Source organism: Mustela lutreola, chromosome 6, assembly GCF_030435805.1.
Source record: "Mustela lutreola isolate mMusLut2 chromosome 6, mMusLut2.pri, whole genome shotgun sequence".
Lineage (NCBI taxonomy): Eukaryota > Metazoa > Chordata > Mammalia > Carnivora > Mustelidae > Mustela > Mustela lutreola.
The window spans coordinates 83,681,782-83,709,571 of record NC_081295.1 but is presented as its reverse complement, the minus strand read 5'-3'; the positions used below and the strand labels follow the sequence as shown (position 1 = coordinate 83,709,571).

The 27,790-nt window shown below is 41.4% G+C and overlaps 2 protein-coding genes across 2 annotated transcripts; one reads left to right on the top strand and one right to left on the bottom strand.

The window, feature by feature from the left end:
• Window positions 1–11: 11 nt before the first annotated feature.
• Window positions 12–27,790, bottom strand: LOC131833882 (amine sulfotransferase-like). Its single transcript, XM_059177760.1, has 7 exons — window positions 27,762–27,790; window positions 25,278–25,430; window positions 14,168–14,376; window positions 8,789–8,912; window positions 7,692–7,786; window positions 5,756–5,939; window positions 12–628 (listed from the first exon to the last, which is right to left on the bottom strand). The coding sequence occupies exons 2-7, from the start codon at window positions 25,417–25,419 to the stop codon at window positions 507–509; spliced, it is 876 nt and encodes a 291-aa protein (XP_059033743.1). The 5' UTR covers window positions 25,420–25,430; window positions 27,762–27,790; the 3' UTR covers window positions 12–506.
• Window positions 2,547–4,754, top strand: LOC131833881 (heat shock cognate 71 kDa protein-like). Its single transcript, XM_059177758.1, has one exon. It carries the CDS (start codon window positions 2,630–2,632, stop codon window positions 4,568–4,570), a length of 1,941 nt encoding a protein of 646 aa, XP_059033741.1. The 5' UTR covers window positions 2,547–2,629; the 3' UTR covers window positions 4,571–4,754.

Below are 27,790 nucleotides of genomic sequence, written 5' to 3'. Positions count from 1 at the left end.
GTCTTACAACATAAGAGAAAGAAAAATAAGATTTATGAATGCATGAAGATACTCGTGTTGGCAACCCTCAAAGTCAAACACAAAACCTAGAAGCCATAAAATGAAAGGTTGACTCACTATGTAAAAATTAAAACCTGATATATGAAGAAAGGCCATAAGTACCCTTTTTATAAATGACAAGTCTTCTATTACAAGATGTAAATTGATCACATGTTATGACCTCCTATTTGGCCGAAGACCTTTGGAATTTCTGGATATAAAATAAAAACTCTTCCCTAATTATACACCAAAACCAAGAGGAAACCCTCTCCTGAACAGGCACTGGGGGATCCCCGCCAATGGACAACAGGCCACAGATGGCAAATGATGGAGAGTTGGATATTCATAGTTATTCATCACTCAGGTTTTACAGTAATGATTCAGTGACAGTCAACGATGAACGTGGACAATTCAATATGTTTCCTTCGACAGTGCTTTTTTAGGGGATCTGTGCTTTGCTTCACATTCTAGTCTTCATTCATGTCCCAGATGAACTCCAGGGAAAAATCCTTCATCTCCCTTTGGAAAATCTGGTCAAACCTTTCATTCTGCTCAACAGTCAGGTGATTTTTCCAGTCTCCGATGGTACCTGGGAGGAAAAAGAAGGCAACTACATCCGTGAAGATTCTATGGAAGAGGGGGCTTGATACCTTAGTGGTATTGGGAGAAGCATTTCTGGCACTCTCATTTTTCTCCCCAAAAGGCCCCCCACTGACTCCTGCACATGGCCACACCCCATCACTCTCTCACCTCCTGGCCAGGGGGCAAACTCATCCTGGCAGTTCTGCTGTAATCGAAGATCATTAGCCTATCACTCGGCATCAGAGAAATACAAATCAAAACCACAATGAGATACCACCTCACACCAGTCAGAATGTCTAAAATCAACAAGTCAGGAAATGACAGATGGTGGCGAGGATGCGGAGAAAGGGGAACCCTCCTACACTGTTGGTGGGAATGCAAGCTGGTGCAGCCACTCTGGAAAACAGCATGGAGGTTCCTCAAAATGTTGAAAATAGAACTGCCCTATGACCCAGCAATTGCACTATTGGGTATTTACCCTAAAGATACAAACGTAGTGATCCTAAGGGGCACGTGCACCCGAATGTTTATAGCAGCAATGTCCACAATAGCCAAACTATGGAAAGAACCTAGATGTCCATCAACAGATGAATGGATCAAGAAGATGTGGTATATATACACAATGGAATACTATGCAGCCATCAAAAGAAATGAAATCTTGCCATTTGCGACAACATGGATGGAACTAGAGCGTATCATGCTTAGCGAAATAAGTCAAGCAGAGACAGACAACTATCATATGATCTCCCTGATATGAGGAAGTGGTGATGCAACATGGGGGCTTAAGTGGGTAGGAGAAGAATCAATGAAACAAGATGGGATTGGGAGGGAGACAAACCATAAGTGACTCTTAATCTCACAAAACAAACTGAGGGTTGCTGGGGGGGAGAGGGGTTGGGCGAAGGGGAGTGGGTTTATGGACACTGGGGAGGGTATGTGCTTTGATGAGTGCTGTGAAGTGTGTAAACCTGGCGATTCACAGACCTGTACCCCTGGGGATAAAAATATATGTTTATAAAAAATAAAAAAAATTTTAAAAAAAGACATAGGAAGTGATTAAGTGAAGGAAATCCTAATTTAGAAAAATCAAAGTGCATATTTCTTGCTACTTGACATAGAGGCATAGAACCCTATGATCAAATGCAAAATTTATGTCTCTAATTCTGTATTATACATTATTTGTGTACTAAAATCATATCATTTAGAATGATGGTATAAAAATAAAAGAAATATTTAACATGTTCAAATATATAAGTTATGTATGAAGTTATTAATTTATAATCCCAGTCACCAGAAGTATGAGATATTGAGACAAATGAGATATTCCTATACTTTTTTATGATGTAAGAATCTGGTTTCCTAGAGGACACATGACAGTCCTGCCCAAGAACAAAAGTGCAGTGAATGTGTGTTCTTTTTTTAAAATTAATTAATTTTCAGCATAACAGTATTCATTATTTTTTCACCACACCTAGTGCTCCATGCAATCCGTGACCTCTAGAATACCCACCACCTGGTACCCCAACCTCCCACCCCCCCTGCCACTTCAAACCCTCAGATTGTTTTTCAGAGTCCATAGTCTCTCATGATTCACCTCCCCTTCCAATTTACCCCAACTCCCTTCTTCTAACTCCCCATGTGCTCCATGCTTTATGTTATGCTCCACAAATAAGTGAAACCATATGATGACTCTCTGCTTGACTTATTTCACTCAGCATAATCTCTTTCAGTCCCATCCATGTTGCTACAAAAGTTGGGTATACAGCAAAGGAAACAGTCAAAAAAACAAAGAGGTAACCCATGGAATGGGAGAAGATATTTGAAAATGACAGTACAGACAAAAGGTTGATATCCAGGATCTATAATGAACTCCTCAAACTCAACACACACAAGACAGACAATCATATAAAAAAAAAAATGGGCAGAAGAGGTTCTCATTGAACGCGGGGCCAGATCTTTGGATTGCTGTCTTCTTCTCAACCCGAGCCAGGCCTACACGCAAGCAACCATGTCTAAGGGACCTGCAGTTGGCATTGATCTTGGCACCACCTACTCCTGCGTGGGTGTCTTCCAGCACGGGAAAGTGGAAATAATTGCCAATGATCAGGGAAACCGGACCACCCCAAGTTATGTCGCCTTCACGGACACCGAACGATTGATCGGTGATGCTGCCAAGAACCAAGTTGCGATGAACCCCACCAACACAGTTTTTTATGCCAAACGCCTGATTGGACGGAGATTTGATGATGCTGTTGTCCAGTCTGATATGAAGCATTGGCCTTTCATGGTGGTGAATGATGCTGGCAGGCCCAAGGTCCAAGTAGAATACAAGGGAGAGACAAAAAGCTTTTATCCAGAGGAGGTGTCTTCTATGGTTTTGACAAAAATGAAGGAAATCGCAGAGGCTTATCTTGGGAAGACTGTTACCAATGCAGTTGTCACAGTACCTGCATACTTCAATGATTCTCAGCGTCAGGCTACCAAAGATGCTGGAACTATTGCTGGTCTCAATGTACTTAGAATCATCAATGAACCAACTGCTGCTGCTATTGCTTATGGCTTAGACAAAAAAGTTGGAGCTGAAAGGAATGTGCTGATCTTTGACTTAGGAGGTGGCACTTTTGATGTGTCAATCCTTACTATTGAAGATGGGATCTTTGAGGTTAAGTCCACAGCTGGAGACACCCACTTAGGTGGAGAAGACTTTGACAACCGAATGGTCAACCATTTTATTGCAGAGTTCAAGCGCAAACATAAGAAAGATATCAGTGAAAACAAGAGGGCAGTTCGTCGTCTCCGTACTGCTTGTGAACGTGCTAAGCGTACACTTTCTTCCAGTACCCAGGCCAGTATTGAGATTGATTCTCTGTATGAAGGAATCGACTTCTATACCTCTATCACTCGTGCCCGGTTTGAAGAATTAAATGCTGACCTGTTCCGTGGCACCCTGGACCCTGTAGAGAAAGCTCTTCGGGATGCCAAGTTAGACAAGTCTCAGATCCATGATATTGTTCTGGTGGGTGGTTCTACCCGTATCCCCAAGATTCAGAAACTTCTCCAAGATTTCTTCAATGGAAAAGAACTGAATAAGAGCATCAACCCTGATGAAGCTGTTGCTTACGGTGCAGCTGTCCAGGCAGCCATCCTTTCTGGAGACAAATCTGAAAATGTTCAAGATTTGCTGCTGTTGGATGTCACTCCACTTTCTCTTGGTATTGAAACTGCTGGAGGAGTCATGACTGTTCTTATCAAGCGTAATACTACCATTCCTACCAAACAGACACAGACCTTCACTACCTACTCCGACAACCAGCCTGGTGTGCTTATTCAGGTGTATGAAGGTGAGCATGCCATGACCAAGGACAACAATCTACTTGGAAAGTTTGAACTCACAGGCATACCTCCTGCTCCTCGTGGTGTCCCTCAGATTGAGGTCACTTTCGATATTGATGCTAATGGTATCCTCAATGTCTCTGCCATGGATAAGAGCACAGGAAAAGAGAACAAGATTACCATCACTAATGATAAGGGCCGCTTGAGCAAGGAAGATATTGAGCGCATGGTCCAGGAAGCTGAGAAGTACAAAGCTGAAGATGAGAAACAGCGGGACAAGGTGTCTTCCAAGAATTCACTGGAGTCTTATGCATTCAACATGAAAGCAACTGTTGAAGATGAAAAACTTCAGGGCAAGATAAATGATGAAGACAAACAGAAGATTCTTGACAAGTGCAATGAAATCATCAACTGGCTTGATAAGAACCAGACTGCAGAGAAGGAAGAATCTGAACACCAGCAGAAAGAGTTGGAGAAAGTCTGCAACCCCATCATCACCAAGCTGTACCAGAGTGCAGGGGGCATGCCAGGAGGAATGCCTGGAGGCTTCCCTGGTGGTGGAGCTCCTCCCTCTGGTGGTGCCTCCTCTGGGCCCACCATTGAAGAGGTTGACTAAACCAATCTGAGAATAAATAGGTTGAGCATTGTTCCACATACAATATTCAAAGGACCCAAATTTGTAGCAAATTCCATGGCAGTTATAATGTTGAGCTGCTATAGCAAAAAAACTGGGCATTCTTGATACTTGAATATGGAATATGTGCACAGGGAAAGGAAATAAACATTGCACTTTATAAGCACTGTATTGTTAAGTGGAAAATGCAATGTCTTAAATAAAACTGTATTTAAAATTGGCACCAAAAAAAAAAAAATGGGCAGAAAATATGAACAGACACTTCTCCAATCAAGACATACAAATGGCTATCCGACACATGAAAAAATGTTCATCATCACTAGCCCTCAGGGAGATTCAAATTAAAACCACATTTGAGATATCACTTTACACCAGTTAGAATGGCCAAAATTAACAAGACAGGAAACAACATGTGTTGGAGGGGATGTGGAGAAAGGGGAACCCTCTTCCACTATTGGTGGGAATGCAAGTTGGTGCAGCCTCTTTGGAGAACAGTGTGGAGATTCCTCAAGAAATTAAAAATAGAACTTCCCTCTGACCCTCCAATTGCTCTCCTGGGTATTTACCCCAAAGATACAGATGTAGTGAAAAGAAGGGTCATCTGTTCCCCAATGTTTATAGCAGCAATGGCCACGGTCGCCAAACTATGGAAAGAACCAAGATGCCCTTCTACAGATGAACGGATAAGGAAAATGTGGTCCATATACACTATGGAGTATTATGCCTCCATCAGAAAGGATGAATGTGTGTTCTTAAGTCAACCCTGGAGGAGCTTGAGGGTAAAGCACAGAGAAGGAAGAGCAGCCAGTGAGGGCCACAGCTGTCATTAACTCTGCAACAGGAGCTGAGCACATGCTAATGAGGGAAAGCAGACTAACACTAAATGAACAACCATTTGTGGAGACATTGTGCTAGGAATCGGTAGATTGTCAAGGGGCCATGAGGAAGACCTCATGACTATAAGTCACTCATTAGATTTATTCAGCGAACAAATAGCAGAGTCTCCTTGTAGAACACCAGAAGAAATCATAGGAAATCATCTTTCTAGCCAAATGAACAGGCCCATGAGGGCCCATGATCTTAGGAGAGTCCACCAACAAACTTAGAAGCTACACTCTAGCCCATTGCTACCAGAGTGCAACTTGGCCGCTCACTGTTCACCCTCACCTTTGCGAAGAAAATGACCTTTTGCATTTGGCCCAAATGCAATGGCTTTTATATTGTCATAATTTGCTAGTGGGTCATCCTTCATGTTCTCAAATGTGGCCTGTCTCACAACTGCATCGATATCCTCAGCACTCAATACTTTCCCCAGAATCTTGCAGATTTTTAACACAGAACATCTGGGATCCTGAAATAAATCAGAGTATGGTAAATAATGCAATTATAAGAAAGAAGACTTCAACAAAACTCACAGCTAAGTATTCTTATGGGAGTGAAAAATGCAGATACTTATGCTGGCTAGAAAAATGGAGTTGCACCATGAGAAGTGACTTGCTTATTCCTTCTTGGTAAATTCATCTTCCACTGTGCAGTGTTTTAGAGCACATTTGAGTTCATTTAGGAACACTCATATTCATTCTATCTGCATTAACTCAGCAAAAATTGGGAGCAGATACCTATGTCAGACACTGTCCATGCAATGGAGCAAGGGCACAGAGGCACAACAGAGAATCAGTGCTGGGAAATCATTACACAGACCTATGGGCAGAATTCAGAGAAAGTTTCAACAAAGACGACAAATTTGTCCTGAGAGTTCAAGCAAAAAGAGGTGTTTTCTAGATAGTCACACTGAAGAGGTGGAGTCCAGACAAAAGAAAGAATATACGCAGTGTTGGTGTTGCATGGAAGGTATGAGATACCAGGTCAGGTGACTGTCAGAATTTCAGCGTCCCTGGTGGAGCTTCATAGGCTCATGTGAGAAAGTGGTGAGATAAGGCCGGAAGCAGTGGAGAGGCCATAATGTGGGGAAGGTTACAGATAGGACCGGACCTGAATCTCACTTTGGTAGGTGTTACAGACTCAACAAGATTCTAGGAAGGGTGTCATCAGCTTGGGGCAGGGGTAACAGAAACCAGGGACAAATACTCAGCAGGTAGCAGCCCTTAATCGTGCCTGGCTTGCAGCTCCTTCTCCTCTTCCGTGTTTAGAGATCCCTGGTGGTGTTCGGGCAGCAGTGCCCAGTCCCTGTCCGGTAATGATCCTGATTGATCGAAGATCCTCAGGGTAATCCCATTGCCCTCTAGGAGATATTCACCTGGGTTGGTCACATGACCCAATTTTGGTATTGAAACAGAAAGATGAAGTCAAACAGAAGCTTAAAAGAGTGATTTTCCTTCTAGTGATGAGATGAGAGCAAAGCAAGGCAAGGAAGTCCTTCTTGTCCCACTTCCTTCTCTTTCTGCCATACATGCTGTCATCTGAGGACATCACTTTGGAGCCCTCATCCTGCTACTATGAGGGGAGACATCATTGCCACACTAAATATGATAGGAAGGAAAGAGAGAAAATGCCTGGGACATTCACGACATGCTGGAGTTGCTACAAACAGTATCAGGATAACCTGCCTCTGGGATTCAGTCAATAAGTAGTAGAAGTTCTTCTGTTTTAAGGTGTTCATAGTTGACTACTGGGATCTGGATTCCTTCTAATCATAACACAGACATTTCACTTAATTTTTCCTGCAGGGCTTAACTATACACAGTACAGATGAGTATAAAATTTCCCAGGAGATGCATCCCAGAAAAATGAATATAACATCAAGCATGCTAATAGAATCAATAATGCAAAAATTAGATTACATAATCCACAAAAGACTGACCAATAATCTGGCTCACAATAATCAAACAGGTGCATACCCATAAGGATAAATAGACAATGCCTCATACACAGTTACTTTTGGAAAAAAAGTCCCAGGTAATTAGTTGTAAATGACCACCTGGTAATCAAGGTACAGAAGTGATAGAAGAAAAATGTCTCCTGTACATCTACTCTGGGATCTCAAATTTGGTATTGTTTTTGGGTGTTCTACCCATGAACCATCAATTCATTCGATCAGGGTGCCTTTCAGCTGCCACAAAGTCTCTGACATCATGTTTCTCACCTTCTTCATCTCCTCATAGGTCATGAACTGAATGTTGAAGAGGCTTCTGTGCTCATACCAACCTTTGATGTGGTCAAACCAAAGGCTTCCCACCACTGGGGGAGAAACAGATACATATTTAGGTAAATATGTTGAACAGGTTGAAAAGAAGCTACAGTTGTGGGAGGTGCAGGAATCTTTAGTAACAAAGAAGGGAAAGGAAGTTTGTTTGCAGATATCAGATTTCCCCTAGCTCCTGGCTCTGGGAGAACTATCCACCTTCTAGAAAACAATTCCATAAACTCGGAACAATCGGTCTCTTAAAAATGCAATTCATATAGACAGAAATCATCTTCCCAAGGGAGAGAAAAACTGAAACCAGGAAACAGAAGAAAGAATCTTCTCCTTTTGTTCCTCCTGCTGTCCACAAAGACACAGGGAGTTATTTCCTTGATGTATGCAACATGAAGGCTCCCTGATGGGTCACTTGAACTCTGCACAGAGACTAATGTTAGTTAACTCTCCTGTTCCAGATCATCATCTCTACCTCCCTAGGCCTTTCCCCTGCTCAAACAGCCACACTGGCACCTCAGAAAAGAATGCAAAGAGCACATGGCTGTCTCCCGTGATAGAGTAGGCAATGCTTGATCACGGGGTTGTGAGTTGGAGCCCCACAGTGGGCATAGAGATTACTAAAAAATAAATAAAAATTTAATAAAAGTAAAAAAAAAGAAAGGAATGTAGAACACAATTCTGTCAAATAGATCTCCCCATGCAATATGCAGGTACAGCCCAATCCTGTGATCTAAATTGAGATGCTTCTCTCTGAGCTAGAGTCGAAAATTGTAAGCTTATGAATCCTCTTTGTCATGGTTAGATGTAAATATTTTATGATGATATAACTGCAACTTGTCAGTCTCCTGAGAGGGAGCAGGAGTAAGCAAAATTTGTATCAATGGCTTGTCATGGTCATCCAAGACAACCCTACCAACTGGCTTGATACATTGATTACTGACCCCTGTTCAACTATCTCGTCATACTCTCTCTGCCAAATTCACTAAGTTAAACATTTACCACAGGATGCCAAATGAATTACTTATGGTATAAATTATAGTTACCTCTTCCTTCGAGAAATTGTTTCATGAATTCCTCAAAGGTACCTGTAAACTGTAACATTACATTCTTTGCAAAGTGAAAATATGAGCACATAACATCCTTAGGGTTTCTGTATACATAAATGATCTGGAAAGAAAGGAGGCATTCATTATTTCTGAGGCTTTCATTCTCTCATATTTTTACCCTACTACTTTCCAATCGGATGAAGCCCCTTCTCTTAACTTTACACTTTCCTAATATGTCATGTATAAACTCAGCCCTCTTTGTATTTTGGGTTTCCCCTTCTCAACCATGCCTCTCCCTATCAATTACTCCTCAAGACACACCTCCCATGGTACCTCTTCTCAACTCACCCTGACAGAAAGCAACAATAGTCTCTTATCCCTACAGCAACAAGCTAATACATGTGGCAATACCCCAAAGCTATAAGAATGTGTAACAGTAGGGAAAACTTACTAAGATAGTTTCAAATCATCTTAGAAAATTCAGAGTGTGTTTTTTATCCTTCAGCATATGGCTTACATAGTTCTTATTTATATATCTTCATTGTGTAAACTACAGGTACTTTTCATGCAGTAGTTACTTCAGTATTTTTTGCATTGGAGGAATATAGGATTCATTTTAAAAGATGTTTACTTTTGACATTAGAATATAAAATATCATCAATCTCTGTCCAACCCACATTTAAGTGGCTTATTCACTGTGTGTACAGAATATTCAGGGGCCCTGGATGAAACCCAAGGCTTGTATTTTCACTGTGCAATGGTATGTATATATTGTGTGACTCTTTGGGAAGCATCGAGGAAAGCTTTCAGTCACCTACTGCCTCCCTGCACATTGCCTGGAGCCAACCTTAAGCTAGGCGATGGGAAGATGATGTGAGCACTAAGTGGCCCCACTGTACTGGAAATAGAGTCCTTCCCTCATCAGGATTACCTGATATCAACAAAGTGACTGATAATATCAACTGTCAGCAGTGGTTGATACCTCTGTAATGAAAGAAAAGATCCTCCTAAACATGAAGGAAGAAGTTCTTTTCATTCCCTTGCTGTGACTCTTCATGCCTCCTGCTTATGCCTTGAGAATAGCTTCTTGTCATTAATCTTTATGCTTAGAGAAGTAAATAGTGACTTGTGCACAATGGTACAACTGAGTCACTTATGCCACATGTCCTGATCCTAACCCTCTTGGGTAGATAATGATGCTTTTGTTAACACAGGGGACCTGGGAAGTGGAGTGGTTTGAAAATGAAATCAAAACGCCATTAGGATATTGGAGTTCACGTTTGGATAATAGAGTCCAGAGAAACATTCTACAGTCTCTGTAGAACTAATAGAAGAAGTAGTAAATAAGTTTATAGCAATCTAGGATTAAAGGGAGAAATCAACTACATATACATAGTATTTAAAGTCTTTGAAGTATTTAGGTACCATATACATAGTATTTAAAGTATGAAAGTATTTAGGTGATTAGGCAATGTAAAATAGGGATTCATAACAGAGGGAGGAGAAGTCCAGGCCAAACACCTGGGAATCATCAGCTCTCAGAGGTTAGTCAGAGAAGGACAAGCCACTAAAAAGGAAGGAGCAGGGTCCCAGAAAGCCATATATAAGGTAAAGAAGAAGCAGTGAACATTTCCTAAATAGGAGAGGTATCACCTTTTCTCCCAAAACACCAAAGCCCAAGATAAGAGTGCAACAGGTTAGGTTAACTCATCATCACAATGTTGTCAATGACTTAGAGTCTTCCATGTTTCTACTCTGACATGTTCACCCTACTCCACATGTCAGATGGCTACCACTTTTCATCCCCATGGTCTCCTTAAAGAGTGAAGAAACCTTTTCTGAGAAAACATGGAAGAAACTTCTTCCCTTATGTCATTGCTCATAAGCATGTCCCTTACCTGTGCCTGAATAAATCCCTGCAAGCTGCCTGGCACCAAAGCCTGGACTTGGTCCAATCAAAGTGTACTTTGGACCCTACTCCAGGGTAAAAATATCAAGCCAGAATCACATAGAAGATACAAATCCAAGCATAATGGCAGTTCTACTGACATGAAATGTGATGCAAGGGAGTGGTTATGGGGTTGGAATCCATCAGTATCTGCTCTAAGTGTCCACTGAGACAGGCTGAAAACCTACAATGTGGTGGTGTCTGGAACACCAGGAAAAGAAAATGTTTAAAGAGGTAAAAAGTGATAAACTACATCAGATGGCAGTGGTAGGCCAGGAAAATGATAAGAAATGATCCTGCATTTTGAAAATGTTAAAAAAAAAAAAAAAGGTGACATTGACATTCAGGATCCAATGAAAGAGCTAAATTCTTTTAATATGTTTCTCTCAAACTGGAAATGAAAGGCAGTAGCTGAAAATGGAAACAGAGCAAGAGAAATTTTGTTTTACTATAAAAATGTGCCACATGAAAACCTGGTTACGGGCCAAATGGAATAATCCTGTAATCAGAAGGAAATTGGAGATGAATGAAACGTAGAAATTATATTGCTCAAGCGAACTTTTTGAGAATGAAGCATCCCGGATAATCAGCTATATGGGCAACCTTGAGCATCATAGGACATTTAACAGCACCCTGGGCCTCAACCCACTAAAGACCAGCAGCATCACCACCATAGCCAAAATGCTCCAAATATCCTATGGGGGAAAAAATGTCTTCCATTCGTGAAACAGTGGGATAGATAAAAGGAATACAAAAGAGATCCAAAACATGAGTGGAGGGGCAGATATGTAATGAGAACAGAAATGGTCAGCACATCCCTCTTTTCTTCTTTGGCTTTGAGAATGGCTTCTTGTCATTAAACTATATGCTTAGAGAAGTAAAAGGTGACCTAGGCACAACAGTACAACTGAGTCAATTATGCCACATGTCCTGATCCTAACCCTCTTAGGTAGATAATGACACATTAGTTAACACAGGGAACCTGCGAAATGGAATGGTTTGAAGATAAAATCAAAATGTCATTAGGATTTACACATGCCACGTTTCTTCTTCAGGAGGTTTCCACTGTGGAGGTCTTTGATTGGGAATGGTCTTTTGGGAGTCATTCGCTGGAACAGGTGGAGCAGAATGCTATTGAGGTTTGAGAAGACAGAAGACAATAGCAAGCAGTCGTTTTAGAAAGGCAAGGGGGAAGCAAAACATTTAAAAAGTAAATTTTGAGTATTGAGGCCATAAAAGTAAAAAGGAGATACAACTTTTACATGAATTGGAATTTTTCCTATCACATTACCAGATTCGTGAACACAGGTTCAAATATACAAGTATTGGGTTTCACCAGAATTAGGTGTTGGCAGCTGATCATAATAGAGTTGACCAGGGCAAGAGAATCGAGACAAAGGTGATTTAAATGTCAAATATGGAGCTATTGGTGGGTGTGAAGAAGTGGAAGAGATGGATGAGAGAGTGTGGAGAGGGAGTGGAGAGGTGGAGGGGGAGGGGACTGGAGATACGAATGTGGTGACTGGTCACTCCAGGGACACCTGAAAGGAGTGGGAGGCAAAGGAGGCAGCTCTCAGAGAACAAGGTGCTCCAAGTCAGGATTCAAGGTAGGGCAGTTACTGGCGATGCCTTTGTTCATTCACTCAACTCTACTACCCTCTGGACACTCCTCTGTGTACTGCAAACTCCATCTCTCTCATGTTTACACTCTGGCCAGAAATGGACAATAAATAAACAGGTACACAGATGGCAAATGGTGTCAAGAATAAAGGCAGGTTTATACCACCTTATAAACTCTGGAGGTTGGTGGAGGAAAAAGGTCGCTGGTGATGGTGTCAATACTAAGAGGTTTGGCAGGGCTAGGGGTATGGGAGGCCAGTGCAGAGCCTGAGGAGGTCAACATGAAGGAGGCAACCCTGCACTTGCATGACCCTGAGAATGACTGCCTCTTTCCCATTGACCCCGCTGGGGCAATTTGGCTCACCCTTGTCTGGTGCTTGAAAGACCCCCCCCCCCCCCGTCGTTAACTAATTAACTGCTCTTTTGTTGTGTAAAAGTACCCCTCCTCCCCTTGCAGTGAAAAGACCCTTCCCCCAGGGTTGAATTCAATGTAACTGCTCTTTTGCCTTTCTGTAACCGCTTGGCTTTTAGGGCATGACACTTGACTCCTGTTTGAACAAGATACCCTCTCCTAATAGCAGGGGCATGGTCATGTAGGCAAGGGGGCTGCATGGTCACATAGGTCACATAGACAGGATGCCTTTCTGCTGAGTAATAAGGTTAAACTTCCCCTCTTTGTTTCCCCTTCCCGCCTTTCTCTTCGCGCGAGGGGGTCTTCCAGGGCCAATCCACTAACACCAAGTATGCCTTTTTCAAAAGTTCAAACTGTCCACCAATCAGTTGCGCCCCACCCAAAACTTGTTTGTACCTGTCTATAAAAATCCTGCACCACCCCAGCCGGGTGTGCTCAGCTAGCAGGAGCTGCTGACCACCCGCAGGCGCGCGCTGACCACCCACAGGCGCCTGCGTAACAATAAAGAACCTCTTGCTGATTGCATCCAGTGGCAGTGTTGGATTCTTGGGTAAGGGGATCCGCGGGTCTTTCAGTGCTGACAAAAGACCATTCACTTCAAGTTAGAAATAATCCCATGAGCAACAGGAGTAGAGGGAGAGTGGAAAGTCATGAGTCAAGAGCTGAAATGATCAGTGGATGGAGGTGACTGATCCAGGGAGACGGAGAGACAATTCTTCAGCAGAGATGAATGATTTCCTCTGAGGTTCCCTCGGAATTCCAAGGAACAAGGTACATTTAGAGAGGAAGTAGGCAAAAGAGGTGAAGTGTGAAAAGGAAAGAGGGAGGGCATGCAGAGTAAACAGAAGAAATTGCTAGCATTGTATACACCCTTGCTAATACAGCTGATTCAAAAATGAAAGGATATATTTTATATATGATATTATAACACACTGTATAAAGTAAATTAAATGGACACATATATGCTCTTTCATTTTCTAATGGCTGCATTACTTGTATAATCAGAAAACAAAGGGTGCAAGATAAAATCTGATACTATAAGAAAACAGATGGCTCTTGAAAATTGAAGTAAAGGGGTGCCTGAGCTGCTTAGTTGGTTTAGTGTCTGCCTTCAGCCCAGGTCATGATCCCAGGGTCCTGAGATCAAGTCCTGCATGGGAGTGGAGGTGGCAGAAGGGGCCCTTTACAGCAGGGAGCCTATTTCTCCTTCAACCTGCCCTGCTTATTCCCTCCCTCCCTCTCTCTCAATTAAATAAAGTCTTAAAAGAGAAAACTAAAGTGTTTAAAATGCTACATTTGCCAACAGCTGGATGAGTGCACGGTGTTGATATCCTGAAATGAAATGAAATAGTGAAAAAGAGCAGTTAGCTCTCAGCAGTCAGAGGCCATTTCCTACTTTGGCTTTTTTGTTCTTCAGCCCACTGGGAACCAAGTAGTATGGGAGGTGGGTAGAGAAGAGACGAGGGGATGGTCTTTCCTCAAAATCCATTTCTGGAGTTTTATACTCAAAGAAGGGGACTCGATCCTTGGTTTCCAGTTTTCCAGTACCTTTGCGATGTTCCTCAGAATAAATCAGACTTAATAATTGCTGAAACCAGATGGTTCCTGTAAAAGAAATAATTTTGTTTTCAATGATGATCCAAAATGGAGGTAGATATATCATGAATTTCTAATCAGAGTTTGTTACTATAATAAGTACAATGTGATTTCATCTGAATGGGATTGTTAATATATGTAAATGCAGTGTGGGAGAAAGAAAGCAAACGTGGCCTTTCTTTTCCTGTTTCAGGAGATGCTCCACCTGAAACTCCGTGGGCATTGTCCCACAAATGTATTCCTTGACTCTTCTGTGTTTCTTCTGCTTCACATACGGGATTTTCAAATGATCTTCTATGCCTGCCTCTCTACTTCCTTCCCCAACCCCACTCCTAGAACATGAGCCAAAAGAAGCCAAGGAAAAGGTAATCCATGGAAGGAGGCAGTTCCCAGCTTTGCAGGCTTCCCCAGGTTTGCTTCTGTTTCCTGTGATCTCCCATTCAGGAAACAATGTTCATTATAATTCCCTAAAGGAGGCTCCTGGACACCTACATGGAGACGGGAAGAGAAAGACGATGCAGAATGTTGGACCTTTCGCTTTTAGTGGGATGTTACCATTCTTATGATGACTATGTCACCTAATGTCACTTAGAGTGGACATTTGTCACAAAGTATGTGGGTGTAATTGCCTGATAATTTTCCTTATGGTTAATGTGCGTGCTTCATATATGGGGCTTTAAGGTTGAAAACACACCTCATACAGGTCATGCTTCTGACATATCCAGGCAATGCTTTAAAAAGACTTACCACAACAAAAAGTCAAATAATGAAACTGTTATGCTGAAAATAAATAAATTTAATTTAAAAAATAAATAAAATTAAAAAAAAAAAACCACAAAACTCACAGGCCCCAGAAAGACTCAAATCACCTTCTGAAATGAGAAAACCCACTGGCCCCTTGTCCATTCTCATCCCTGGCTTCCTTCCTGAGACCATCCCATCACCCATGCTAAGTAGCAGCACCCAGTGAGCAAGATCACCGTGGGCACACATTCTCTGTGACAGGTGCTGCTGGTGTGCCCCTTATCTGGTCCACCCAGGACCTTATTATAGGTGTTGTAGTCCTCCAGTGTTGCCAAGAGAAGACCAAGGCCACAAGAGGCCTTTGTGTTACCACAGCTGGAGCTCAAACTGAATGAAAACTCTTTGTTACAAGGTTCTGAAAGTCTTTCTGGCATCCTTTCAGCTTTCCCAGATAACAGACACTGCTTCTGCAGGAGGGATCTGAGAAGGGTAGCTGAGAAGTTATCTAGAATGCCACAGTTCTATAGGGACTCAATGAGAGAATGCAAAATCTCTGCACAGATTCAAAAATTCAAATGTGTTCAGCTTCTCCCACTTCACCTTTCTTTTTGTCTTTTAAGATTTTATTTATTTTTTGAGAGAGGGAGAGTGACAGAGAGGGATAACAATAGTGGGAAAGGGCAGAGGGAGAAGCAGAGTCCCCATGAGCAGGGACCCCAATGCAAAACTCAATCCCAGGATCCTGGGATCATGACCTGAACCAAAGGCAGAAGTTAACTGAGGTACTCAGGCGCCCATGCCACTTTCATTCACATTTTGTCCTTCTGTCTCTCTTTCTTTCTTTCTTCCTTTCTTTTTCTTCTGTTCTTTTCCTTCCTTCCTTCTTCCCTTTCTCCTCCCTTCATTCCTTTCTTTTTTTTCACCTATTTCATGGTCAGGTGTTAGCATGATGATGTACTAAGCTTTTCCCTTCAGTTCTTCATATAGTAACACCACTGATGCTCTGTAGGCCCTCCCTGATCTGTTTATTCCTTTATCTCATCTCCGGCTTCCATCCTACCCCTATCCCCACCAGAGACAAGCAGGCTTTGGGGCTTAAAATGCATTCTTTGCTGAATGTGTTCTTATGAAATACGTATTGTTGTATGTGTTTGTATTTTCAATCCATGGGCATCATATCTTTCTGTTTACCACTGTGTACTGTGGTTTCACATTTATTTATATGCTACGTCTGATCCGTTGTGTCTAACATATGCTGTTTCAGGGTGTGCATTCCTACACTGACCTGTCTGCTCACCCCCAATAAACACCCCCCAAACAATCTGAGTGTACACTCTCACTCTTGTTCCCTATGCACCTGCATGAGATTTTCTTGGAGGCAAATAGGCAAGACAGGAATTGCCTCCTATGTCTGGATTGTGGTTGTGCAGGGAGTAGCAGATGGCTCTCCAGAGAAGCTGCTTCAATCTACTCTCTCAAGGGAATATATTAATGTGTGCAGATTTCTGTGCACTCCCTGTCAGCATTCAGAGTTATCCACCCCTCCATTGTTAGTCAGTCCAGGAGATGTAAATGAACATATCATTGTTTCCCAGTTTGGGGAAGTTGTTGGTATTGGTGGACAGTGATTTTTTTTTTTTTCTGCACATTTCCCACTTGCTTCTTTGGCTCTTTTTATACTCAGATTGTTGTCCCCTACTTCTTGATTTGTAGTCCTACTATGTTGTGGATATTAATTTTAAATTGTCAATATTGCAAATATTTTCTCTCTTTCTGTTCCCTATTATATGGACTTAACCAAGATAATATGTTTCTGTACAGTGAAGGAAACAATCAACAAAACTAAAAGGTAATCTCCAGAATGGGAGAAGATACGTGCAAATGACATATCTCATAAAGGGTTAGTATCCAAAGTCTCCAAAGAACTTTTCTAACTCAATAAGTAATCCAGTTAAGAAATGGGCAAAAGAAATGAATAAATATTTTTTCCAAAGAAGACATACAGATGCCTAACAGACACATGAAAGATATCAACAATCATTCATCATCAGGGAAATACAAACCAAAAGTGCAACGAGATAAAACCATACACCTGTCAGATGGCTGAAATTACAGCCCAGGACACATCACATGTTGGTGAGGATGAGACAAAAGAGAACACTCTTGTACTGTTGTTGGGAATGTAAACTGGTACAGGCACTTGGAAAACAGTATGGAGGTTCCTCAAGAAATTAAAAATAGAACTACCCTGTAACCCTTGCAACTGCAATACCAATTGTATTTACCAAAAGGCACAAAAATCCTGAAATAAAGGGATAAATGCACCCCCCCCCCCCGTTTGTAGCAGCATTATTAACAAGAGCCAGATGATGGAAAGAGCCCAAATACCCATTGACTGATAATGAGATAAAGAAGATGAACAATGGACTATTACTTGACCATCAAAAAGAATATAATCTTGTCATTTGCTATGATGTAGATGGAACTAGAGTATATTATGCTAAGCAAAATAAGTGAGGCAGAGAAAGACAATATGATTTCACTCATACTGTGGAATTTTAGAAACAAAACAGATTAACATGGGGGTAGGGGATAGAGGCAGAAACCATAAAAGAGTCTCTTAACTACAGAAAACAACTACAGGGAACAGAGGGGAATGATGAGAATGATGAGATAGAGGAGATTCTTAAGAAAATGGGTCACCAATCAGACTGTTCCTGAGTTTAAATCCTTTGTAATAAATGGGTAATATAGTAAGTAAAATGTTTTCCTGGGTTCTGTGAGGTGCTTTAGCAAATAAATTAAACCCAAGGAAGGGGTCATGGGAATCTCCAATCTACAGTCAGTTAGTTGAAGCCCAGGTGACAATGCGGACTTGTAATAGGCATCTAAAGTGGGGAGAGAAGCAGTTTGTGGGACTGAGCCCTTAAGCTGTGGGATCTGAAACTATCTCTGGGCAGATAGTGTCAGAATTGAGTTGAATGGTAGGACACCTAGCTGGTGTTGGAGAAATGCTTGGTTTTATGGAAAAATATTGGTGTCAGAATCATAAGTTGTCTACCAAATATCCAAGTGGATATGACAAAAGGTCAGTTGGATATTTGGATCTGAAATTCAGCAGGGATTTTAGAGCTAACATATAGATATTATTTACAGATATAAGAACAGACGAGAGCAAAATAGAAGTAGGAATAACCCCCATTCCTTGAATATTGGCAGGTACTGGGCACATTTAAATTAACTTACTTGTATCCATTTTTTAGTTTATCTTTGTGTACAGTGTAAGAGAAGGACCTCAACGTGAGACAGGAATCCATCAGAATCCTAAAGGAGAACATAGGCAGTGATCTCTTCGATATCAGCCACAGCAACTTCTTTCAAGATATGTCTCCAAAGGCAAAGGAAACAAAAGTGAAAATAAACTTTTGGGACTTCATCAAAATCAAAAGCTTCTGCACAGCAAAGGAAACAGTCAAAAAAATAAAGAGGCAACCCACGGAATGGGAGAAGATACTTACAAATGACAGTACAGACAAAAGGTTGATATCCAGGATCTATAATGAACTCCTCAAACTCAACACACATGAAACAGGCAAACATATCAAAAAATGGGCAGAAGATATGAACAGACACTTCTCCAGTCAAGACATACAAATGGCTATCAGACACATGAAAAAATGTTTATCATCACTAGCCCTCAGGGAGATTCAAATTAAAACCACATTGAGACATCACCTTACACCAGTTATAATGGCCAAAATTAACAAGAAAGGAAACAACATGTGTTGGCGGGAATGTGGAGAAAAGGGAACCCTCTTACACTGTTGGTGGGAATGCAAGTTGGTGCAGCCTCTTTGGAGAACAGTGTGGAGATTCCTCAAGAAATTAAAAATAGAACTTCCCTATGACCCTGCCATTGCACTCCTGGGTATTTACCCCAAAGATACAGATGTAGAGAAAAGAAGGGCCATCTGCACCCCAATGTTTATAGTAGCAATGGCCACAGTCGCCAAATTGTGGAAAGAACCAAGATGCCCTTCAACGGATGAATGGATAAGGAAGATGTGGTCCATATACACTATGGAGTATTATGCCTCCATCAGAAAGGATGAATACCCAACTTTTGTAGCAACATGGATGGGACTGGAAGAGATTATGCTGAGTGAAATAAGTCAAGCAGAGAGAGTCAATTATCATATGGTTTCACTTATTTGTGGAGCATAACAAATATCATGAAGGACAAGGGGTATTAGAAAGGAGAAGGGAGTTGGAGTAAATTGGAAGGGGAGATGAATCATGAGAGACTATGGACTCTGAAAAACAATCTGAGAGGTTTGAAGTGACGGGGGGTTGGGAGGCTGGGGTACCAGGTGGTGGGTGTTATAGAGGGCACGGATTGCATGGAGCACTGGTTGTGGTGAAAAAAATAATACTGTTTTTCTGAAAATAAATAAATCAATTTAATTTAAAAAAATTAACTTACTTGTAGCAACAACCCTAAGAGAGGTAGTACTACCATATTGCCATTGAGATGGAAAATGCTAGTCAGAAGCCAAAATCTATGCTTCCCTTCATTCATAGAAATAAATTTTAGCTGGAATTTAGACACCAGCCAGGTGCCAGGTGTTACCTCTTCCAGACCTCCTTGCAGTACATGGGTCAAGAAAATTAAGGTCTTCCCACAGAATATTAATAGAAATGATGTGGATCACCTTCAGATTAGGGCACATGAGGCAATGCTGTGTATCAGCCATGCTATCTAACCCTTCTCTACTGACAAAAATGGTGATGACCACAGCTGCGTTAGAAGCCATGGGCTAAACATGGCAGAAATGTTCTAAACCTGGGTTCCTGGATAACTGCATAGGACAGAGCCACTTGACAAACTAGAACACTCACTTTGGACTATTATGTGAGAGAGCAATCAACTCGTTTGTTCTTTAAGTTCCTGAATTTTGTTACTCTCTCTGTTTGCAGCAGTTTATTTGGTCATCTAATACAATCATTTTATGAATGTTTGAAGAAGTTAAGATACCCAAGGTCACAGAGCTCGGACCTAAATCTGTTTCTATCTAATTCCAATACTTTGACCCATATGGTGTAGCCATAAGCTACACCTCTCGCATTCATTGCCTCAGGCCAATAAAGATTGAGAAGTATACTAGAATGGGAATATATGAGTCCCCAGTTCAGAGCCAGCCTTACGTTATAGGTCAGTGAGCACAGCCAGCTACAAATATTGCCATTTGGTAGAGAAAATTGAAGAGTATGTGGTTTGTACAACTCATATCCTGGAGAAACTTTGTGGAAAAGTTGGAGGTCTTTCTCATAACCACAAAAGAAATGTGTTGCTTGGTGCCTACATTACATATGGAGGGGAGACCTGGTAACGGTCGTGGCCAGTGAGCTCTTTTACCTTCCATAAGAGTCATACTCAGTTCCTCAGAATATCTGGGGAACTTGATTCCCCAAATCTCTCTTCAAGATATCTGAAATGTTATGAAGTATCAGTGAGGAAGAAGATGTTTTGTTTTAGTTTCCATGACAACTAAATAGAGAGGCAAAGAACTGCTGTGAGTTTTAAAAGGACTCCTTGCCTGGGCTGGGAAAGAGCAGTCTTGACCTTATTTGTGAATCAGACTAATGCCATCTTGGACAAATCTGCCACTATGACTGCACTGTGACCTAAAGCCTTCTTGAGCATAGACCCTTACCCCCACCCACTTTTTTTCTTTCCATTTAATCACGCTTTTAAGTATACTCTTGAAGTACACATGATGTGTATATATATTCGGATTTACTCTAGAGATATGACTATGATTCTTAAATATTTTCTTCTGAGTGGTCTCTAGGTCTATAAAAGCAGGTCTTATGGAAGGTGGGGTTGAGGGATCTATTCATCTTGAAGTGTCCCAAGGCATGATTCTGTCTGTAAGTCCCCTCAATAAACAATTTCTTGTCAAAAAAAAAAAAAAAAAAAAAGAAAAAAGAAAGAAAGAAAATGGGTCACCAACAAGGAGATGACTCATTTACAGGAGGAGGTCACAGCCATTGAGACTAAGCTTGAACAGAAATGCAGTGACCACCACAATCTGCTACAGGCCTGCCACATGCAGGACATCAGTTGAGCACTGTCTAAGGACACTATGAAAGGCATTAGTGAGAGGAAGTGTAGCTCCTAGGAGGAGGATTCAGTGAGGGGTTCCCAGTGAACCTCCAGTAACTCTGTGTGAGAAGCCCTCATTGAGATTGACTACAGTGACCTGTGTGAAGATCTGAGGATGCCCAGGCTGAGGAGATCAAATAGGAGATGAATACAATAAAGCAGAAGCTGAATGAGCAGCGAGTGTACTCCAGCATATATGTGCCCCTGACATGAAAGCTGTGGAAAACCTGGGAGGTGTCTGAGACAACTTTCAGGAGACCCCAGATGAGCCCAAATGCAAGCCAGGAAAGCCAAACAGGCATTCGAAGAGATCAAGAAAGAGCACTTTGACTGCTTCAATACTTGCTTTGAATCTGTGGCCACCAACATCAATGAGATTTACAAGCCTTATTGGCAACAGAGTGCCCAAGCATTTCTGAGTCCTGAGAACCCTGAGGAGCCCTACTAGAATGGTACCAACTCTAACTATGTGGCTCTTGGCAAACGCTTCTGGTCTATGGACAACTTGTCAGTGCTTCAGGGAACAGTGGCAGCTCTAGCCTTGTTCCTGGCCATCCACAATAAGCCAGCTCCCTTCATTATTCGGGATGAGATCTATGCTACCTGGAATGACACCAACATTGGCTAGATGGTCAGTTACACAAAGGAGTAATCAACTTGCCACTTCCGGGACATTGTCATCTCTTTCAAGGAGGAGTTCAGCACCAAGGCTGAAAGCCTCCTTGCTATCAACCTTGAGCAAAGAAACTATGTCGGCAGCAAAACCTGACCTTCCACCTCACCAAGTACCCAGTTGCCACCGCCAACCCCCAATGAACAGGAGCATAATTCTGTCCTCCTGCCCTGTCTCTGGCCATAAGCTACACCCCTCCCAACCTCTGGATATTTAGCCACAACCTTCCCCTACCTCATGTTCCTAACTGGTATAATCATAGGATTCAGGCACCGCTGACAAGTACTAAGTGGAACAGAGGTGACAGTAGGTCTGTAGCAAAAATTCCTCAGCTACAAGGAGCACTCAGGCCTTTGGAAGGAGGTGCTGAGCTGAACTGAACTGAACAGGGCCACCTGTCCATTAACCCCATCCCCTCTCCCAGACCTCCTCCCCCATCACCCATAGTCATGGGCCCCTTGGGCCTCTTGTATCTTACCTGTATGTGGGTATTTATGTGTACATGTGTGTACATATGAGTGTGTTTGCCAAGTAACAAAGATATTGGAGACCCATCCTTAGAAGAGCCTAGGCTGAATCTGATTTCAAGAGAACTCTCTTTGAAAGCACCCCAGGTCTGGGCAGAGGTATTTAGGACCTCATCAGAATCAGTCAGGTGAAACTGCCCTCCTTCACTCATTCGTGTTTTCATTCATCTGTGTATTGATCAGGCATATCCTCAGCATTCTTTATTTGTCAGGCTCTTTTCTTGAAATACAGAGCTGAATCAAATATGATCCCTACCCTTCTACTGAGGAGATGCAGTGGGGTCCTGATTTCTCATGGTCAGCAGAATCATATTTGTACATGCTTTGAATGACAGAAGAGGATGATCACCTCCAGGCTTCCCGAGCTGAAGCTTGATGAATTGGTAGGATTTGGTTGGGCACTAGGAGCAGAGCCTGTGCTCTAAGGACAGACAACTGTAGGTTCTAGTCTCTGTTAAAAATCACTTACCTGTTTGTTGCTGCACACGTCTTTTGACATTTCCGTGCTTCCGTTTCCTCATCTGTAAAAATAGAGCTAACAATATGACCTACCCCATAGGATTTAATGATGTTAAGCTCCTTGCTGGCAGCCTTACCTCTGCTTGGAGCCCAGTATGCACCGACCCATCAGAAGACAAGCCTTCTCATACTTAGACCCCTGAGAGCTCTGACCCAGTTGTTGGGGACAGAAAGAGCCTCCAGTCTGGGACATGCTAAATGCCTTGGTTATTGAGAGTGTTCCAGGGCTCCAGTGGGATTTACCAGGTAAGTGAAAGGCCTAATGAAGCCTGTAGCTCCAAACATGTATAGTATCCAGGTGCCTGGGTTCCAACCTGGATTGTGAGGAAGTAGGGGAAAGGTACCCTGGGCCACATCCTGGGCAAATGTGTGTGAAGGTCCCTCCCTCTGGGAACTAAGTGTGTCAGCTGCAGGTATTGTGCAGAGGAAGCACAGCCTGCTGCCATGAGGTCAACATTTGCTTCTTTATATATACTGTCAGACCATCACCTTTTCCTGATTGTCTTCTGCATTCTTGTTTTGTAAATGTTCAACCAGATCTGATTACTCAAGTGTCCCATGAATCCATTCTCTAAGACAGATTTATAAGAAGATCTAACCCCCTTTGACTACCATTGGCCATCTCTCTCAAACTGCTGTCACGTATGCTAGACTCTTTTGAGACTTTGATATATATGAGTTCATTGAAACTGTTATGGTGTATTTAATACAAATGGTATATCGAGTCATTCTGCAATTTGCCTTCTTCACTTAACCTTGTTTTTGAGATCTATGCATGTTATTTTTGCTAAATGTAGCTTCAACTCATCCTTTGCAACTGCCTAATAGAGTGTCATCATATGGCTCTGTCCCACCTTCCCCGTTTCTTTTGTGATAGCTAGTTATGACAGCTTTCCACTTTGCTATTACAGAACATGACCAAGGAACACTGTGTGTGTGTGTGTGTTGTGTGTACATGTGCGTGTGTATGTGTGTTTACCAAGGTTGCTTCCTTGAGGTTCAATGCAGAATCATAGGCTATTTATGTTTTTGTTTTAAATAGATACTTCTAAACTGCCTTCCTGTACTGTGACTCAGTATTTTTCTTGAGGTTGTCTTAAGTATAACATTATTATCTCCTTTAGTTTCATCATAAGCAGTGACATCTGTAAAACCACGGATTTGATGTGCTAATTATATATTTTTTCTAATACATATTAAAAGGCACAACTCAAAAAAAGTTTTCTGTACAACAAAGAAAACTATCAACAAAATGAAATGTCAGCCCATTAAGAGGGAAAACAATTTGGAAATCATTTATGATTAAGCGTTAATATAAAAACATATCAAGAACTCATACAACACAATAGCAAATATAACAAAACCAATTAAAACATGGGCAAAGGCTGTGAGTAGATGTGACCGTATATATACACACAGATATATATGTACCTATACATTGTACATACATCTGTATGTTTTTGTCTGATCAGAGTGCTATAGCAAAAGTAGACCCAAATAGCTGGGGATTATTACACATCATAGTGTTAGTAAAAGATAATTTTCCTCCTTCTCATGCACTTGGAGAGTAAATACAACTTCACCTCTCTGTCCAAAGTAGCCGCCTGAATGGCAAATATTTCTGCATCGTTTCCAGGCCACTTTGGCACCGTAGTGTTTGATAGGGTGTCTTCAACATGGCTACTTCTGTATTTTCTCTGTTTCCTTGTCCACATCAAAAATAACTTCTAGGGACACCTGGGTGGCTCAGTCAGTTAAGCATCTGCCTTCAGTTCAGGTCATTATCCCAAGGTCCTGCTTCTCCCTCTGTCTGCCGCTCCCCCTGCTTGTGTGCTCTCTCACTGTCTCTGTCTCTGACCAATAAATAAATAAAAAATCTTTAAAAAATAACTTCTAGCTCATTGTAAAAGACCTACTTCATAAGATATTAAATTCAGTTGACACTATAATATCCAATAGATAAGTGTATATGTCCATATAGAATACTACTAAAAAAACAGAGTTCCTCAAACCATAAGTGACTCTTAATCTCACAAAACAAACTGAGGGTTGCCGGGGGGAGGGGGTTTGGGAGAAGGGGGTGGGATTATGGACATTGGGGAGGGTATGTGATTTGGTGAGTGCTGTGAAGTGTGTAAACCTGGTGATTCACAGACCTGTACCCCTGGGGATAAAAATATATGTTTATAAAAAATAAAAAATTAAAAAAAAAAAACAGAGTTCCCACACTTTAAAAGTATCATGGTACTTCTTAGATTAACTATTAGAACAGAGAACTCACCAGATTTGGGGTATGTGATTATGAAGACATCATTTTCTCTGATTTCAAAATTATCTAAATTTTCTATAAAGCTAATATCAAGTGATGAATGATTAAAATAATATCCTTTAAATCTGAATAAGAATTTCTCCATGTCTTCCATACTTCGGTCACCTGCAAGAGAGAGACAAAACGACTGGAAAGAAATTAATAAAATTTTATGTTTTCTTTCCTTCTGTCTCTCAGTTGTTGACCATATGCTGAGAAAAGAAATTGATATTTTGTTTTCTTCACAGTCACTGAAAACTGGCTGGCTCTGAAAGTTACTGTCCTGGGTTCTGCGTGTGAGTTTGGTCCAATGCCAGGAGACAGATGTTCATGGGCTAGTGGTTAGTTTTATGGGTATGTGCTCCATTTTTATAGCTACAGGGAAAATGGTTTGAAAATATTTTTTAAAAGGTTTTGTTTATTTATTTGACAGAGAGAAAGATCACAAGTAGGCAGAGAGGCAGGCAGAGAGAGAGAGAGGAGGAAGCAGGCTCCCTGCTGAGCAGAGAGCCCGATGAGGCACTTGATCTCAGGACCCTGAGATCATGACCTGAGCCAAAGACAGAGGCCCAACCCACTGAGCCACCCAAGTGCCCCTGAAAATAATTTTGTAGTTGCAAAAAAGATACTTTAATCAGAAGGCATACATATATATGTATACATATACATACAAATGAACATACAAGTTGAACTTGAACAAGCTTCAGACACACTCACCTCCCAGCACTCTTTCATCATCTGAGCTTTACTTTCTCCCATATCTGAAGTACAATGTGTTAGCTTTCAGCAGGTTTCTGGAAGCTTTTCTTTATGTTTTCTGGGTGGGAGTTATGTATTCATGATCTCTTTGGTAACTTTAAATTTTGTTTTATTTCTTAATGTGCCACTTGTTTAGAATGACAAGGGGTAGTGCAAGCAGGAGTTAACAGACATGACTGTCTTCCAGTTTCCATTTGAGCAATTCAGCTATCCACTATGACAAAAAGAACAAAGGCACAATGTAAAAGTCCAAAAGAAAACACTCAAATAATGGTGATCCACAGAAAGTGGAAACCCAGCCTCATGAGTCATCATTTATGTACATACTTTGCCTTTCATTGTTATCCCTCACTCACCACATGGAAGATAATCTTTAAGGCTATGAGTCCTGAAGTTACAGTGGACTTGTGGGTTCTTCCAGATTACTCTAAGTGTCTTCTTTCTATTTCCAATGTACGTGGACATAGGAACAGTGGAGAAAATCAGATTCAGGATCACACAGATTGAAAACAACTCCAGAATGCCCCTGAAAGGGTCATTATAAGACAGAGGGAAATAAGAAATCTTTAAAATATATTTGACAGCTATACTGTTACTAGAAGACAGAAGGCTGATAGACTCTCTTTACAAAGGAGAATTGGGAAAGCTCCAATGTAGCTGGAATCATCACCATGAATGGGTAGCCAGGGAAGAAATGGGGACCAGACAGGGAAGGGGAGAGGAAGGGAGAGGAGATAAGTTATTCTGCCACTAGAGTTATTTAAGGCTCCTCATCATTGCTGTCCTTGGTATTCAAAGAAACAACCTAATTTACAACTCCATACCCACTGGGCTCTAATGTTGACTTCCATTATCAAGGAGCACTGGCTCCCTAACAGTAGCGAGTTCCATGTCTTGGGATCAAAACAGTTTCAATGAGCCTTAACACCTTGACCTTCTCATGAAGGAAACATAATTCTATATTCTACTTAATTCATAATTCTTATATTCTACTTATATTACATCCTAGTATAGTTACTACTCTCATGGTGAATTAAATATTTCTTTTAGTGTATGTACTTAAATCTCTAAATAATATTTGGAATCAGAAAATGGCTCAGTTCATTGAAAATCAAAGCAAAAGGAGGACAGTGTAGTCTTGCTTCCTGCATAGGAGCTGATACCTTACACATTTTTAGCCTAGTGTTTAGAAAAACACCAAACACCTAAAACTGCATAACTAGTGAGTACAGTCAAGAGAAAGGAAGCAGAGAGTATGTTATCCCAAAAATATCAATTTGGCATGTGGCTGATGTTTTAGTTGAATGCAATTAAGACCCAGCAGACTCACAATAGCTTTCTACCTTCTGCTTAAAAGAATTTAGATAGAGAACTACATCAGGAATACATGTAACTTTTTCTTTCAGAAAGACTGAAAGTGTGGTGGTGGCATGGTACACATCTCTACCACATATGGGCTCTCCTCATCTTCCTCCTCCTTGACTTCTGAAGCATTTCACCCCCTTCTCCTTGCTTAGGATGATTTTTCAGACTGCCTTTGGCTCATTTTGACTTTGTGAGTCTCCCACACACATGTAGTTACCTTTCTGTTCTGTGAATTTATCTGAGTTATGTCAATTTAATTATTAGACCATCCAGAGAACCTAGAAGGGAGAAGGAAAAAGTGTTTCACTCCGAAGCTACAATGAAGCTACTCACCTTAGAGTTCTTTGAAATGAAGTGTGAAC